This window comes from Copadichromis virginalis, linkage group LG1 (genome assembly GCF_057382275.1).
Source record: "Copadichromis virginalis isolate Kocher_CV1m ecotype Utaka linkage group LG1, C_Virginalis_male_GT1.1, whole genome shotgun sequence".
Taxonomy (NCBI): Eukaryota; Metazoa; Chordata; class Actinopteri; order Cichliformes; family Cichlidae; genus Copadichromis; species Copadichromis virginalis.
Window position 1 is genome coordinate 16,971,609 of NC_140618.1, and position 16,647 is coordinate 16,988,255.

The 16,647-nt window shown below is 38.2% G+C and overlaps 1 protein-coding gene across 1 annotated transcript; it reads left to right on the forward strand.

Annotated features, from left to right (window-relative positions):
- The first annotated feature begins 1,751 nt into the window (after positions 1-1,751).
- Positions 1,752-14,673, forward strand: rnaset2 (ribonuclease T2). Its single transcript, XM_085452828.1, has 10 exons — positions 1,752-1,912; positions 8,090-8,167; positions 8,283-8,337; positions 12,254-12,303; positions 12,567-12,624; positions 13,241-13,305; positions 13,799-13,912; positions 14,032-14,077; positions 14,191-14,265; positions 14,363-14,673. Exons 2-10 carry the CDS (start codon positions 8,097-8,099, stop codon positions 14,555-14,557), a joined length of 729 nt encoding a protein of 242 aa, XP_085308954.1. The 5' UTR covers positions 1,752-1,912; positions 8,090-8,096; the 3' UTR covers positions 14,558-14,673.
- Positions 14,674-16,647: the final 1,974 nt, after the last annotated feature.

The following is a 16,647-nucleotide window of genomic DNA, read 5'->3' on the forward strand; positions in this document are numbered from 1 at the left end:
TAAAAATAGCTACAGTTACAGCTTGACTATTCCTGACACAGTGGAGGAGCTTTGAAACACATTTCACATCTGAGACAAAATCACATGAGAGGACAGCATAAGTCACATTTGGAAAAAGGGAAGACGGAGAGAGGGAGGCATGGCTGTGGTTTCACGTGGTGCTGATGACATAGACAGGAGAATGAATACGCCAAACAAAAGATGAGAGTACAAGAAAAGCTGATTTAGACAAACACCTAGTCAGTTTAAAATTGATGTGACTGGGGATTAATGCTTTCCGGAGAGATGCTGTTTTTAACAAGTTCTATTTGCAGGGGTCAAATTTTTCTATCAATCAGCAGCTCCTGAAATGAAGAAAAACTGACCTGTGCAACAAACAAATTTCATAATCCTTAATTTTAAACTCTTCATGAAAAAGATGAATTCCCAAAGACCAGTCCTTGCTTTTTTCATAATTATTACATATCACCATGTCAAGCAGACAGTCAATAATACCCTTTATCCTGACCTCTAATCTCTAAAGCCATGGTTCAGTATAAATAATAATAATAACTGTTTAAATATTCTGTGACTCATCTAGTTAAGTAGAATGGCTTAAGTATAGTCTAGAAATTACAGGAAAAAAAGTGTGCGTGTCTGTGTCTATCTGTGTGGTGGTGCTGGGGGTAAAAACAAAACCATAAGCTTTTGTGGTAGGAAAAGAGCCCCCTGTTGGTTGTTTAGTACTATACTCTCCCTGATCATTTTGCTACATCATGGTTAACACTGAGGCTGAAAAACAGATTTTGAAAGCTAAAAACAGACAGTGCAGACATATGGAGTCTAATCAGGCTCTGTTTATGATGGAAAACACTTTTTAACAGCCAGCCTGAAAAGACAAGAGTGAAATAAATTAGAAATGTTCCTTCCATACCTTTAGTTTGACACACTGGCCAATAATGGGGCCTCATATTTCTTATGGCTGGCCCATTCATTTAGATGCTAAGTGAAAAGTAACAGGAGAAGCGTACTGTATACAGTACATTTAACCTACTTTATGTTGAAGACAGTTTTGCCAATACTGACCAATTTCTGTTGAAAACATGCATTAATTGGTGCTGACAGAGTAAATCAGCTTTCTCGCGTGTTCACTCTGGGCTTTTTAATCCGCAGACTAGCTGTCACGCGCTTCCGTTTTCGTGTTCTGCATAGCTGGTGCCAACTTGTCAAAAAATCCCAAGCAGATGTCAATGTACAAAGTCGCAAATGACATGTGAAGTAAAGTCCCCGGTTTTTTTCTAAGCCTAGCATAAGCACGCATATTCAATCCACCAGGCTGTCAAGAAATATGTTTTAAAGAAAATAAAATGACTCAGATTGAATAATTCATTTTTGTGTTCTTGTTTTGATTTTTGTCTCAATAATATCCGTAAAACGTGTCTGTACAAACTCAAAATATGCCTATATTTCTTTTTCTTTCTTTCTGTTTTGTCTTCGCTTTAGCTCAGTGTCTGAATGATCAACCTCATGGTTAACACTGAGGCAGAAAAAGCTGTAATGCTAATGACTGTGTAATACTTTAGTACAGTGATTCTAATATGACGACGATATATTCAACATATTTTTGACTGGAGGATAGGGACGTCTGTACACTGTTGAATCAACGCACCACATTTGAAAATATCACCGGCAGACTCCGGAGAATAAATGAAGCCACCGGTTCTGCTGCGTGATGACGCATGAGCGGAGCATCGCTTCTGATTGGCTAAGTGAACAGGTAGGTAGTGACGCGATGTGGAACATAAACAACAAACAATGGGCTGTCGGTTATAGATCGTGTGAAGTACTTTAACCGACAGAAGCTATTTGTTCGGGAAACTGTTTCACATTTGAGAACTATTGCGAGTTTCGGCTGTGACGTATTTGACGCAAGGTGAGAGATTTTAAAAATATGTTATGTGTGTGTAATACGATCTTTTTGCTGACATAAAAGAGTCGGGCGTTTCACGCTAAATGATTGTTTTTAAACGTCGATAGCTAGGATTATAGTTTTTGCAAATGCATCTACTGTAGCTAATTTTGTCTAATGTAAACTAGTACCGTAAACAATCTAATCACACCGAGTAAAAGGGTCGTTAAAAGTTCTCTGTCGCCATTTCTTTATTTCCTTAACAACAGCGGTGACTCCAGACGATTTTACATTGGGCTTCCAAATGTTTTGTTTGGTCTGAGGGCAAGGTTGTTCCCTTAATCAGAATACAGTTTCACATATAGGTAAACTGAGTCAATAAAAGACCCACAAGTGTGTGTGTGTGTGTGTGTGTGTGTGTGTGTGTGTGTGTGTGTGTGTGTGTGTATATATAAAAAATTTTTAACAATATTTGTGTTGATAGACATTTCTCTCGACTGTATTTTTCATACCAGGAACAACAAACAGATATTAAAGTAGCTGTCCAAACAGGCCCAATTAATACGTTTGTGAAACTTTGAAGTTATTTAAACAGCATTTTATATCTGTTTGAAGAGCGACAGAAAAACTGCCGGGATAATATTTTTGTCTTATTTTGTGCTTTTTGATTGTTTGTGTGTGTCAGTTACATATTTTCATCAGAATCCACAAAGCTGCGTGCTTACTGATTCCACACTGTATATGTAAAATGTAATGTAGATGTTTAGTTTTACATATAAGCTGCCATTTATTTATTTTATTTTTTTTACTCTTTATTTTGTACTTTTTCCTTTGTATTACATACGGACAAGACAATAATAAATAATAACACAACAACAAACACACAAAAAAAAAAAAAAAAAAAAAAAAAACCACGAGAGGTCCCGCCCTATAAGGCTGACTGAGACTTATAAATTATCCATTTTGTCCACTGTTTTCGGTGTTTGTCAGATTTCAGTCTCAGAGTGTAAGTCATTTTTTCCATTGTATATATGTCCTCGATTACGTCCATCCAGTCTTCCAGTTTTAAAGGATCGCTTTTCAGCCAATTCTTTGTTATCACCTTTTTGCTTGACAACAACATAATCTTAAACAAATACCAGTCCTCCTTTTTTACATTTTCCCATATTCCAAAATACATTACTCGTGCCTCACACAGTACTTCATACCCCAGCACCTTCGTCATTGTTGCCGCGATTCTTTCCCAATATGATTTAATATATTTACACTTCCAAAACACATGTGAGTGATTGGCGTTCCAGTCTCCACATAATCTCCAGCATTGTTGGGGTGTTTTCAACTGCTTGCTTTTAATATATGGAGTAATAAAAAACCTAATCACATTTTTCCAGCCATATTCTCTCCATCGTCTAGAGCTAGTGGAGTTATGCTGTGTGAGACATAAGGATCGCCAATCATCCTCTGACAACTCAATTTGTAGTTCCGATTCCCACTTTTGTTTAATATATAATGTTTCATTCCTATTCGAATTTTGTAGGCCATCATATAATTTCGACAGAATTCCTGATGGAAGATTTTTATATGCACCTGTTATTGTTCCTATTATACGATTTCTTTCTCTCGAGAGCTTCTTTCTAATTTCTGTATTGTAAAAGTGTCTTAATTGAAAGTACCTAAATAAATCTGATTTATCCAATCCGAATTGTTTCTGTAGATTCTCAAAAGATTTAAATGTTGTCCCATCTATTAATGTACACATTGCTGTAATTCCTTTATTGACCCATCTTAAAAATGTACTATCCCATTGTCCACTTTGGAATTTTCGAGAGTATGCAGGCCAAATCAGCAATTTACAATCTTCTGTAATTCTATATTTCTTCATTATTGTCCACCAGAGTTTAATAGTAAATTCAGTGATGAGATTTTTGTTCGTGGGCTGGGTAGTTTCTTCTCCCAATCTTGCTTGTGGATGACATGATAGGCAATAATTTAACTCTATATGCTTCCATTTTGAAGTATATTCTGATGAACACCAGTAAACAGTATATCTCAGCTGGGCTGCATAGAAATATTCCTTGAAATTCGGGAGGGCAAGTCCTCCTTTTTCTTTTCCTGATTGGAGTATTTTAAATCTTATTCTTGGCTTTGTCCCTTTCCAAATAAATCTACTAACTAATTTATCCCATTTACCAAACTGTGCATCTGTTATTTGGACTGGTAATGAGGTGAATAGGTACAATAACCGGGGAAGCACATTCATTTTTATTACCTCTATTCTTGAGCTAAGGTCCTTGACAAGCGGAGCCCATTTAATCAGATCTTTTTGGATTGTGTCACTAAACTTCACATAGTTTGCCTCGTATAAAGTATTTGTATCACTAGTTAAATAGACACCTAAGTATTTGATCTTATTTGAATCCCATTTTAGTTTAAGTTCATTTTGTAATAATTCTTTGGGAAAATAATTCAGACAGAGTACTTGAGTCTTTACGATGTTTAGTTTATATCCTGCGTTTTTACCAAAATATTTTAATGCTTTAAACAGCCAAGGAAAGGTCGTATCAGGATCCTGTAGATATATAATTATATCATCTGCAAAAAGACCTATTCGTTGTTCAAGTTTGGAAACAAAAACCCCTTTTAAGTCTGTACTTTGCCGTATATACTGAGCCAAAGGCTCAATATACAAAGCAAAAAGAGCTGGACTCAAGCAGCAACCTTGCCTAGTTCCTCTAAAGAGCTCAAAGCTGTCTGTCAAGTCCCCATTTATTTTAACTCTAGCCATTGGCCTATGATACAGGGATTGTATACACTTGATGAAGATACTGTCAAAGCCCATTCTCTTCAAAACAGCAAAAAGAAATATCCAAGAGACTCTGTCAAAAGCCTTTTCAGCATCTAAACTCACTAAGGCTGTTGGGATTTTTTCTCTATTAACTTCATTAATTATATGCAATGTGCGTCGTATATTGTCTTGTGTCTGTCGCCCCTTAATGAACCCTGTCTGGTCTTCATCCACCAGGTCAGGAAGGAACAGCTCTAGGCGTCTTGTGATTATAGATGTAAATAGTTTATAATCAACATTTAAGATGGAGATTGGGCGATAAGAATCACAGTTTTCCTTGTTTTTACCTTCTTTCGGTAAGACTGAGATGATGGCCTCTTTCCAGGAAGGTGGAATTTTAGCGTGTTTTATTGTCCAATTAAAAGAATCTATCAAAATAGGGGCCAAAACCTCTTTGAAAGTCTTATACCACTCATTGGGGTACCCATCACTCCCTGGACTTTTATTCGTCTTCAATCTCCTTATTGCCTTATCCAGTTCTTCCTTTGTAATTGGTTTGGTTAATAGTTCATTTTGAGTTGTCCCTATTGAAGGGAGGTCTAACTGATCCAAAAACTCTACAATTTCTGGTCCATTTTTCTGATCCGGTTGACTATACAATGTTTTATAATATTCTTGAAAGGTGTTTTTTATCTGTGTTGGTTCATATAGTAGTTCCTTGGTATTTGGATCTCTAATCTTGTTGACTGCATTAGTTATTTGCATTAATTTTAACCGTTTAGCCAATACTTTAGTTGCTTTGGAGCCAGACTCATAGAATGTTTGTTTTGTGAATCTCAGTTTCTTTTCTATTTCCTCCATAGTCAAATCACTTAGTTGTTTTCTTACGTTTTTGATTTTTTCGGCCAAATCAGGACTCAAATCTGTATGCTTTTTTTTTTCCAAATCCCTTAATTGTTGTTCTAATTTGGACTGTGTAAGCTTCTTCATTTTTTTGAGGTAGCTGGTCCTTGATATCAAATACCCCCGAGTTACTACTTTCACAGTATCCCAAATTATTGTTGGGTCTATCTGATCATCCTTATTGTGGGCAATACAGGTTTGTATTTCTTTTTTGATCTCTTTTACCTCAGATTCATTATTGAGAATACCAATGTTCAATTTCCATAATAATTTCTTTTTCTGATTATGTAGGTGAATGGTCAAATGAATGGCGTTGTGATCCGACAAGTCGGCTATACCGATATTGCATTCTGTGACTCTATGTTTATCACTTCTATTTATCAAAAAAAAATCTATCCTAGAGTGAACCTTATGGGCTGCTGAGAAATGGGTATAATCCTTCTCCAGAGGGTGTAATTCTCTCCATACATCACAGAGATCCGCTTCCTTTATTAATGAGTTAAGAGATTTAGATTTATTATCTTTGCGTCTTTTTTTGCTTGTAGTATCTTTAGTATGATTTAATATACAGTTCCAGTCGCCCCCACATATCAAGGTCCCTTCACTAAAGCTTATAATTTTTTCAGATAGTTTTTGATAGAATTTTGAGTTGTCCTCTGGAGGGGCATACACATTTATCAGGGACACCACTTCATTATTAATCCTCCCTTTGACAGCAACATATCTACCCTCCTTGTCACAGATTTCCTCTAACTTTTCAAAATTTACCGTGTTAGCTAATAAAATTATAACTCCTCTTCGTCTGCTATTCTTACATGAGCTATAAAAAGAATTTACATAGCCAAGCTTTTTAAATTTTTCATGTTCTTCTTTTGACATATGAGTTTCTTGAATGAATATAATCTGTGCCTTGTGTCGTTTCAATTTAGATAGCAATCTACTCCTTTTAACTGGATTCCCCAGACCATTGATATTGATTGAAATAATTTTTATTTTACCTACACCACTCATAATTCGTACAGTGTGCAATGATCATCCCCTCTAGTTTAAGAAAATAAAATAAAACAATATTACTAGACATTAAACAAAAATTAAACACAAACTTGCGACTCCCAATTAGTAGGAAGAAACTGTCTCCCACCATGACCCCGTTGGTAGATCTAGGGTAAAAAACCTCCGTAAAGGAGGGCCCTATGAAATATTTGAGAACTGAAGAAATAGTTCCCAAATTATAGTCCAACGTATTTACCTCCATCCGGTGTTGCTCCTCCAGAACTTTGAATTTAAGAGGCCTATAATTTTCTGATCAGTAACAGGGGGAAGATATCCCCCGAACTAATCAGCATTTCTCTGAAATTCCTCCAATTTTTTTTTAACTCTCTGCCTCGGGGAAGAAATTTGCTCTCGATGGGAGATTGAGGCCCGTTTCCACTCTCGACACCTTCTGCTTAGCGCATCGTCCTCCTCAGATGCCGCCGGGATCTGGACATCGTATCCCCTCCTCTGCATCTCCATAGCCGCCTCTCGTACGTTACCGTAGTTTCTGACTCCGTCCTGCCAGTGGATCCGAATGCTCGTGTAGGGAGTTTGGAAGCGCACTCCCGCTTCCTTTAGTATCCGCTTAACTTCTCTGTATTGTTTGCGCTTTTGAACAATATCTGATGCATAGTCATGATCAAAGTAGATCGTCTTGCCATTCACCTGGATTTGCTTCTTTTTCCAAACTTCTCGAAGTATGAGTTCTTTCGTTGTGAATTCCTGGAAATTAATAAGAATCGGACGTGGGAATTCTCCAGGGCGCGGTTTCTGTACAGAGATACGATGGGCCCGCTGGATCTTAAGTTCTAGCCCGGCCGGTATAGGTATCTCATGCTGTAGCAGCTCCGAGACAAAGTCTTGGACAGATCTCCCCTCGGAGCCTTCCTCCACTCCAACCAGGCGTATATTATTTCTGCGGGATCTTGACTCCAGGTCCACCAGCTTGTTCTGAATAAATTTCTGTGTTTTCAAGCTTTGGAGGAGCGCTTCAATTAACTCCATTGTCACATCTTCTATATTTCCCACTCGATCCTCGGCTTCCCCCACTCTCTTCGACAGAGTTTTTATGTCCTCCTTTATCTTGTCGAGCTTACCGCCCAATTCCCGCTGTAGCGTGTTAATGCCTTCTCTCAGCCTTTCATTATCTTGTTTCATTTCTGATTTCAATGATTCGATGGCTTTTAGTAATTCGCCAGCCGAATCTCTAATTATGCCATCGGGGCTCGTGCAGTCTTGTCCTGTTGCGTTATTGGTATTTATTTTTGCGGCTTTATCATGTCCCCTTGGCATTTTGGCCTCCTTTTGCCTTATTCCTCACCAATTGTATTCGTTTTGCTCAATTGAATTGTCTGTTGACGAGTTTTCGGTGTTTTAAATTCCTGATAGGGAGCTACCACCAAACGCGTCCACTCAATCCGCCATGACACCCGGAAGTCAAGCTGCCATTTATTGACTAACCTGCTATTTTATTTTAGGACAACCATGAGGCTCTGCTACCCCTTATTGATATGCCTGGTCCTAACCATGTCCTCATCTTTCATAATTTCATCCAAGTAAGTACAGACAAACACTTAGGAGGTGGTTCATTAGAACGTATAGATTTATGTAACGATAGACTGAATTTGTTTTCTTGGTTTTTGTTTTTTAAGAAATCTTTCTATATTTCAGACACATGTGGACCAAAATGATCCTCACCCATCACTGGCCAACCACTTTCTGTTCGGTGAGTTTGTATAATTAATGAAATCATTGCCCTTTAGTTATCGTAGTTGTGCAGAACCAGTTCCTGTCTTCCAAGTGAAGCAACCTTATATAAAAAAGGAAAAAGTGCACTCATGGCAGCCACACCCAGATTGAACTCTGCTGACTGACTTTTTTATTTTATTTAAAGTGTCATTATTTAATGCCAAGTGCCTCATATTTCACTTGTTCCATTCTTAGTTTTTGGTTCCTTTCCAAAACATTTGAAGTATGCTGGGTTTGATTCAAGCTTATCAAAGTAGTTTCAAGGTCAGTATTATGAAAACACAGGGTTAGTATCACTTCTTACCTGGGTAACACTATGTATCTAACATGATACAGAACGTGTTCTAGTTTTTCAGTAGCAGCTGAAGTCTTTTCTTCATCGGTAGATCAGTAATAAAGCTCTCGTAGACACAACATAACACAATGACTTTCTCGTGTTGACTGCAAACAGTTTTACCACAACTGCACCTTAAGCCCTTGAAACAATTGCTAGAAAAGTCCTTTTATTTAAAAAATGAAAATAATATTATAATCTGTATGATTTTTTTTTTCATTTGTATCCCATCAGCCATATTTGTGCAATTTGTTCCTTAAACATTTATTGTGCAAGTTATTATTATTATTTATTTATTTATTTATTTATTTGTTTATTTAGAGGGGACAGGGGTCATAGTAATGATGCAGAAGTTTAAAAAATTCAAAGAATTAATACTATACTACTGCACAGCTCATTTTTTGAATTAGACACTGTAATTGTAATCCTGCTGATTGGTGAGCTGTGTTATACTCAGTCTGCATTGTCTTTAACCTCATCATACATTTCTATTAGTTTTACTCTCCTTTGTAGACTCAGCCTGTCCGTGTTTGTGATCGTGATTGGTGCCAATGCCACCCCGTTCATTCACTTGTAAATAAGCTGACCCAGGTTTTACAGTCTATCAAGTTAATGGCCACCTTCATGTGATCGCAGCCTGAGTATTAAGATAAGATAAGATAACTCTTTATTGTCATTGCACAGTCATACATAGTACAGTAGTACAATGAAATTGGAAAACTGTCCTACGTCGGCACTGCATATAACACAACACGACACAATATGACACATCACAACGCAACAAACAACACAACACAGTATATTAACTTGGTATAAAAAAGAAGAATAAGTGTATGTGTATTGCACACTGTTATTATTGCACATTAATTATTATTGCACCTTGTTATAAATATAAATATTATTATTGTTATTGTTTTAAACATTGTTACCTCCCCCCTAAAAAAAAAGTCCAGGGAGGTATCCAGTCAGGTCAGCTATTTACATTGATCAGGGCTATTGCCCTGTTGTAAAAGCTGTCCTTGAGTCTGTTTGTTCGGGACCTCAGCAGCCTGAACCTCCTGCCAGACGGCAGCAGCTTAAACACCCGGTGTCCTGGGTGTGTGCACCCAGGACACCGGGTGTCCAATGATTTTTGGACACCCGGTGTCCAATGATTTTTTGGGCCATGTTGATGACCCTCTGGAGTGCCTTTCTGTGTGCTGTGGTGCAGCTGGAGAACCACACACCGATGCAATATGTCAGCACACTTTCAATGGAGCAGCGGTAGAAGACGGTCAGCAGCTCTTTCTTCAGGTCCATTTTTCTGAGGATTCTCAGAAAGGGGAGACACTGTTGGGCCTTCTTTAAGACCGCAGAGGTGTTAGAGCTCCATTGGAGGTCTGTGTCTATGTGCACACCCAGAAACTTGAAACTGGAGACCCTTTCCACACTCGTTGATGCTGACAGGCTGCAGCTCGGACTTCCTCCTTCTGAAGTCAACTACCAGTTCTTTTGTCTTGGTGGTATTGAGGTCCAGGTTGTTATCGACACACCAATCTGACAGCCTCTGAACTTCAGCTCTGTACGCCGTCTCATCTCCCCCTGAGATGAGCCCCACCACGGTGGTATCATCTGCAAACTTGATGACTGTGTTGTCTGGGTGGAACTAACAGTAATGTGTGTACAGAGTGTACAGTAGGGGACTCAGTACACAGCCTTGTGGAGAGCCGGTGTTGAGGCTGAGGGCTGAGGAAAGATGAGGCCCCACTCTAACTCTCTGTACACGGTCTGAGAGGAAGTCTCTGATCCAGCGGCAGGTGGTAGAAGGAAGTCCAATTTCCAGCAGTTTAACTATTAGTCTGTCCGGGAGTATCGTATTGAAAGCAGAGCTAAAGTCAACAAAGAGCAGCCTGGCGTAACGGCCCTGCACTTCCAGGTGAGAGATGGTGGTGTGGAGCGTTGTAGCAATGGCATCTTCAGTTGATCTGTTAGCTCTGTATGCGAACTGGAGCGGGTCGAGTGTGGGTGGCAAGCAGGACATGATGTGACGTCGGACCAGTTTCTCGAAGCACTTCATTATAACAGGTGTTAGAGCAACTGGTCGGTAGTCGTTGAGGCTGCTAATGTTAGTACGCTTTGGCAGTGGGACAATTGTGGCTGACTTTAGGCACGGCGGGATGCAGGACTGGGACAGTGAAGTGTTGAAGATCTTAGTGAAGACCCCAGCCAGCTGGTCTGCACACTCTTTTAGGACCTTTGCGGTTACCCCATCTGGTCCGGCGGCCTTCCTGGGGTTCACTGCCCTCAGTGTGTGCCTCACCTCATATTCCTGCACTATGAGGCTTGGGCTGCTGCTGTCCGATGTTTTTGCTGCTGCTGCCTCTGGTCCCTTCACCTCAAAGCGTGCGAAGAAGTGGAGTGTTAGTGTTAGGGGAAGTGAAACCAGATAACAGAAAGTTATCCTGGGTATGTTGACTTCCTTTAGGACAGACCTCAGAACAGTTCTCATATCCCACTGCATCTCTATTGTCAAGCTTTGAACTGAGTCTCCAAAAGGCAGATTTTGTTCATTTCAAGTCATTCTTTAGTAGATTTATGTGTGATTTATGAGGCAGATGTAGCTTTTATGGGAAAAGTGCACCATGTACTAGGGTACAGTTGCATTCAAAAATTGTAAATTTGTGCATAAATACTGACCTGAAACAGTCCTAAGAGTTCATATTTATCTGGAAATAAATACGAGGATAGTGAATTCCTGATAGCTCTGTAATTTGTCTTAAGCTATTTGCAGTTAATTTGAAGCTTTTATTTATGCAATCCTGTTAAGTATTCACAACATCTGAGTCTTTGGCATTTGTTTGTATATTTATTTATTTATTTGGTCGTAGGAGCTTCAAAACGTGCTTAATTATTATCATGCAAAGTGAACAAACTGAGCTTGCAGTTCTCAAATATCATGTGATATCTTTGCGAGCTATTTGGTCGGACATGTTGAGATTCTCCTTTGTCGAAGTAAGAGTTTCATTGTGATCACAAGTACGCAGTTACCACAACTGACGACACAAAATGAACATCCCCTTTTTTGTGGTTTTTGAAAGCACTTTTCCTGGTAATTATTCTGTCTTGTGAACTTCTCTGACTGAGCATGTCTGTGGGTGTTATATAAGGGTTTATGGCACATACACAACTGTGTCAGAAGGGCATGTCTGATTTGGTAACATCGATGACCCTCGATTAGTTGTACTGTTATTTAGGCATTTTGCTCAGGATGTCAGTTTGCCCTAGACGCGTTTCTGGCTGCTCTCGTTTATGTACACTGAAGATGGAAGCAATAAAAATCCACCACTACAAAGAAAAATACAGCGCAACAACACAACAAACTGCAGGCCCCAAATGACCTTAAAAAAACAACAAAACAAATCAACTTCTCAACTTATCACACACACTGTAGCTTTAAAGGGGTTCCTCATTTCATCAGTCATCAAAGTTCCTGACTGTGTATATACGTTGAATACGTGGTTTCAGTTTCCGATGTGGAATGATTATTAGAGTTGTCTAAATAAATGTTTATATATTTTAGATGGAGCACTGTCAAAGCAACATTAGCCAGTGGACACTACATGGATTCTGGTAAGTGTGTGTGTGTGTGTGTGTGTGTAATACATCCCTGATTACAAGGATGTATTACATGTTTTCCACCATACTGTATATATTGAGTGAATAATGAGGTTTTTTACTTGGTGAAAAAATGAAATCTTTGGCCAAACTATTCATTACCACTGTTGTTATTGCTTGGCTGAATTATGTTTGTTTGTTTCTGTTTTGTTTATTTGTTTGCGTCAGTATCCCCTTTTTTCTGTGAGTGAATGAAGTTTGAATCTTTCTTTTTTCAGGCCAGATGGTGGCGCTTTCTGCAATTCTTCATGGCATTTCAACTCTTCCGAAATAGAGGTAAAACACTATTCAGAGTCTTTTTCTAAATATATTTTTTCTTAGGTGAGTGTAACTCACAGAAGATAATATAACACAAGCTTAAATACCAGTTTGCATATATTAAAAAAAGCTGGAATTAGTTCATGAAATGAATACACAAGTCTCCAAATAGCTGTTTTGAAGTGAAGCACCCAAAACTAAAAAAAATACAAATAAGCATAGAAACCATTTGAAAAGGTGAATTTCTCCTGTTTTTATACTTTAGTCCAGGGGTGTCAAACTCAAATACACAGTGGGCCAAAATTCAAAACTGTAACAAAGTCGCTGGCTAACGTTAATATTTATTGAAATATATTTATTCCTCCAGATATAAGAATGAATCTTTTCTTATGGACTCAAACACATTTTGCTAAAAAACTGAATATGGAACAAGCAAAGCTTAATACTAAACAATATATATATTAGCTGTATAATACCAGTAGGCCAGCTCTGATAGTAATTTGGTATGGCTTCACGGGCCAAATGTAATTAGGCTGTGGGCCAAATTTGGCCCGCGGGCCAGAGTTTGACACCTATGCTTTAGACCTTTTAGTGATGAATAAAACAACGCATGCCTTTGCTTGTATGTTTTCAGGACCTGCTCCCAGACATGAAGACGAGTTGGCCTGACTTGTTTGATCCCTTGTCTAATGACTTCTGGTATGTCTGAGCTGCTGGAACTATAGAGCACTTCTACTACCACTTTAGTGTTGCTTTAATTCAGGGATGTGAAATTAATTAAATTAATTTTACATAGTGGCCGATAAACAGTCTGAGGAATAAGATACCAAAATGTTTTTTGTTTTTTGTTTTAATTTACACACAGTTTTTATTAATTCACATAAAATGTTCAATTTTTTTTAATTTACTGTGGACTCGTTGTGCAAAACAAAACAAAAACCCCCAGAAATTGTCATGCAACTGTTTATCTATTCTTTTGGCCAAAAAGGAGGTGTTTTTCAGCAGGAAATTTTCTGCGTTTCTTCATATTTATCATAGCTATCCAGGTGGTAGGATTGGAGTCTTTGCCCCCCAGGATTCATGTTTGACACCCCTGCCTTATACGAATGCTGCTACATGGTCTGTTTGAGCAGTCCAGTGAATCTTTAAGATAATATGAACATTTCCAAATAATTTTATTTGTGTGCTTTAGGAAATATGAGTGGAAGAAACATGGTACGTGCGCAGCCAAAGCCATTTCTCTGAACAGCCAACATAAATACTTCAGCAAGGCACTGGATCTGTATCATACACTGGATTTGGACAGGTACAAACCACTCGCATATTTACACGTTTATACATATGCACACCTGATTCCTGCAGTCCAGTCCAGAGAAACGCATACAGTTATTTTATGTATGGAAATGTCTGTTTTTGTTATTTTAGCATCCTGAAGAAGTTTTCCATCACGCCTTCTCCGCAATACTATAATGTAAGTTTGATTGTATTTGTACAATCCCAGCTTAAATCTTGTTAGAAGTACCTCACAATGTTAAAGGTCATAACTGCAGCTTCTCTTATTTTGCTCCTGATGTGTCTGTGTAGTTTTCATACATTGAAGGAGTAATAGAAAACTTCTACCACGTCAAACCTAAGATCCAGTGTGGCCATTCAACAAAGGTACATTTCAGGTTCACTGAAATTATTTCAAAATGAGTTTTAACACGTCAGCTGTTAAATTGTTAATTGGTATGTTTTTGATTGTTTGTTTTGACAGAATGACAGTTTCCAGGTTTTGGGGCAAATTGAGTTGTGCTTCAACAGTAGTTTCGCCCTGATGGACTGTGAGAAACAAGTTTCCACGGAATCTGATCCTGATAGAGGTTGGGACTATCCCATGAATGTTGACAAGGGATCAGGGTTATCTGTGTGCAACCACGATGTGCCAGTTTACTATCCACCTGTTGAATAATACAAAAAACCCAATATTTTCACAAATTGAAATTGTACAACACACTATGATGATGATTCTTTTTTATTCGAATGCATTTAAATTCTAACTGTGACTTGAATAAAAACTGCCTTTGATTGAAATGTTCTTTTTACGTCCTACAAACCAGGACGCACACTCAGCCACACTCCACTGTCACTTTGTGCTTTGCTGGAATTATATTCCCGTCTGACTCTTACAAGTAGATAAGACTGCCAGTGCGCAGCATGGGTTTCTCTGCAGCACAGCAGGGGCATTATGGTAATTTCAAGTCAGGACGGGCAGGGAGTTTAATATGCTGCACATTTATAAATCTTCGTAGTGTGTATTTTTTTTATTATTGGTAGGCATATTTATTTCTGCATTGCTACATGTGCCTATGTACCACCTATTGTGTGTCCTCTCTCCTGTTTTGGCAGGGGTGTTTGCATTTCTTTGTATATAGTAATGCATTTTTGCTTTGTTTTGGTTTTGTTTTCAGAATCATGATAACCAAGTTTATCTGGCAATTCAGTTTTTATATATATATATATATATATATATATATATATATATATATATATATATATATATATATATATATATATATATATATATATATATATATATATGATATGCATGTTTTGAGGACCATCTTTGTAAGCCCACAGTGCCACTTCTGAAACACTTTATAACTGCCAAGTATGTGTGTTTGATGTTTCCTTTTTAGGTCTGTTTCCATAAATATAAGGTAGTATGCAGTAAATCTTTCATTTATTTCAATATTCATTAACAGATGTGAGTGTCAGCACAGTACATTACAGAAGATGTTACACAAGTTCACAGCACATCAGTTTTTGCTGACCTATGGCCTGAATAGGGTTTAGCACTTGTTTTGGAAAAGGTTATTTAACACCTCACCGATCTGCACACAGACTTGTTTCTATTGATGCTGTTGGACTGTGGCTTTTTGTTCATAGATGAATTATTTTAAATCTAATGGATTTTATTGTATCTACAGTAGATCAATGCTGTAGTGTGAAATTTCTGAACTAAGCATGTGTATCATTTTTTTCTCTCACAATAAAGCCTTCAATATCTATTCAGTGTCTGCTATAATCATTATGTAAAATGTCATTTTGATATGATGTATTATTTGCTTTAAAAAATTTTACATGCCACAAAACATGGGATGGTTTTAACATGCATCCTGACATGTAGTGTAGTATAGCGTCGTAGTAGTGTCTGTCTATATCGGTGTGTATAAATATTAATGTGATCTACTTATAGATCCTTAATCCCAAACGGACAAAGACACCAATCCATAATCCTGAATCTCCTCCCACAACACCGCACAGCAGCATGACGAAACACATCTGATTACATTTTCATTAGCGGTAAAGTGACCTAACATTCTGTGCCAGTTACATCCAAATATGATCTAACATGAAACGATGCCAAAACCCCACATTTTTAGTCATTTCCAGGTTTAGAGATCACAGTTTGGGCGTTTCAGGTGAACTGCCCTGGATGAAGAATTTTAAACGTAATAAAAGAAGAAGAAATTAAGCCTTGGTCAGCCATGGACACTTGACCTAGGTAGAACGCAGTCCTCATTTACCCCTTACCTCCCTCTTAGTTTGGTCTGTATTTCCATCTCCCTCCCCTTTGCTCTCTCTCTTGTTATGTAACACTGCAGTTCTGCAAAGCTGCTGATGTGACAGATCCAAGTACCTACACACACAGACACCCACACCCACTGATCAACCAGATCCCTCTGTACTTGATTGTGATTGTTGTCCTTGTTGCTGTCATCATTATTGATCCCAACATTGATTACTGCTGCCCTCGGGATTTTATTGAACACTGTTACTCTGATGTGATGTGACTGGATCTTAGCCACTCTTTTCCCATCTACTGGTATGCAGCCTACACTGTAGCCCATGTTATTTTGTCATTTGTTTCATTGCCTGTGTGTGTGGAATTGGATGCCACACACAAAAAAAGAAGGGACAGGAGAAGAGGGAGACGGAGAGGTAGCTGGGTTACAACCATGTGACCTCACCAGCTGTTGCTGTATGCTGTTGGGAGAA

Bases quoted from the DNA above. Each gene is read 5' to 3' on its own strand.
- rnaset2 (XM_085452828.1), top strand. From the start codon at position 8,097: ATGAGGCTCTGCTACCCCTTATTGATATGCCTGGTCCTAACCATGTCC. The intron at 13,913-14,031 runs GTACAAACCACT...TTGTTATTTTAG, and splicing joins CATACACTGGATTTGGACAG to CATCCTGAAGAAGTTTTCCA. The intron at 14,078-14,190 runs GTAAGTTTGATT...GTGTCTGTGTAG, and splicing joins CTTCTCCGCAATACTATAAT to TTTTCATACATTGAAGGAGT.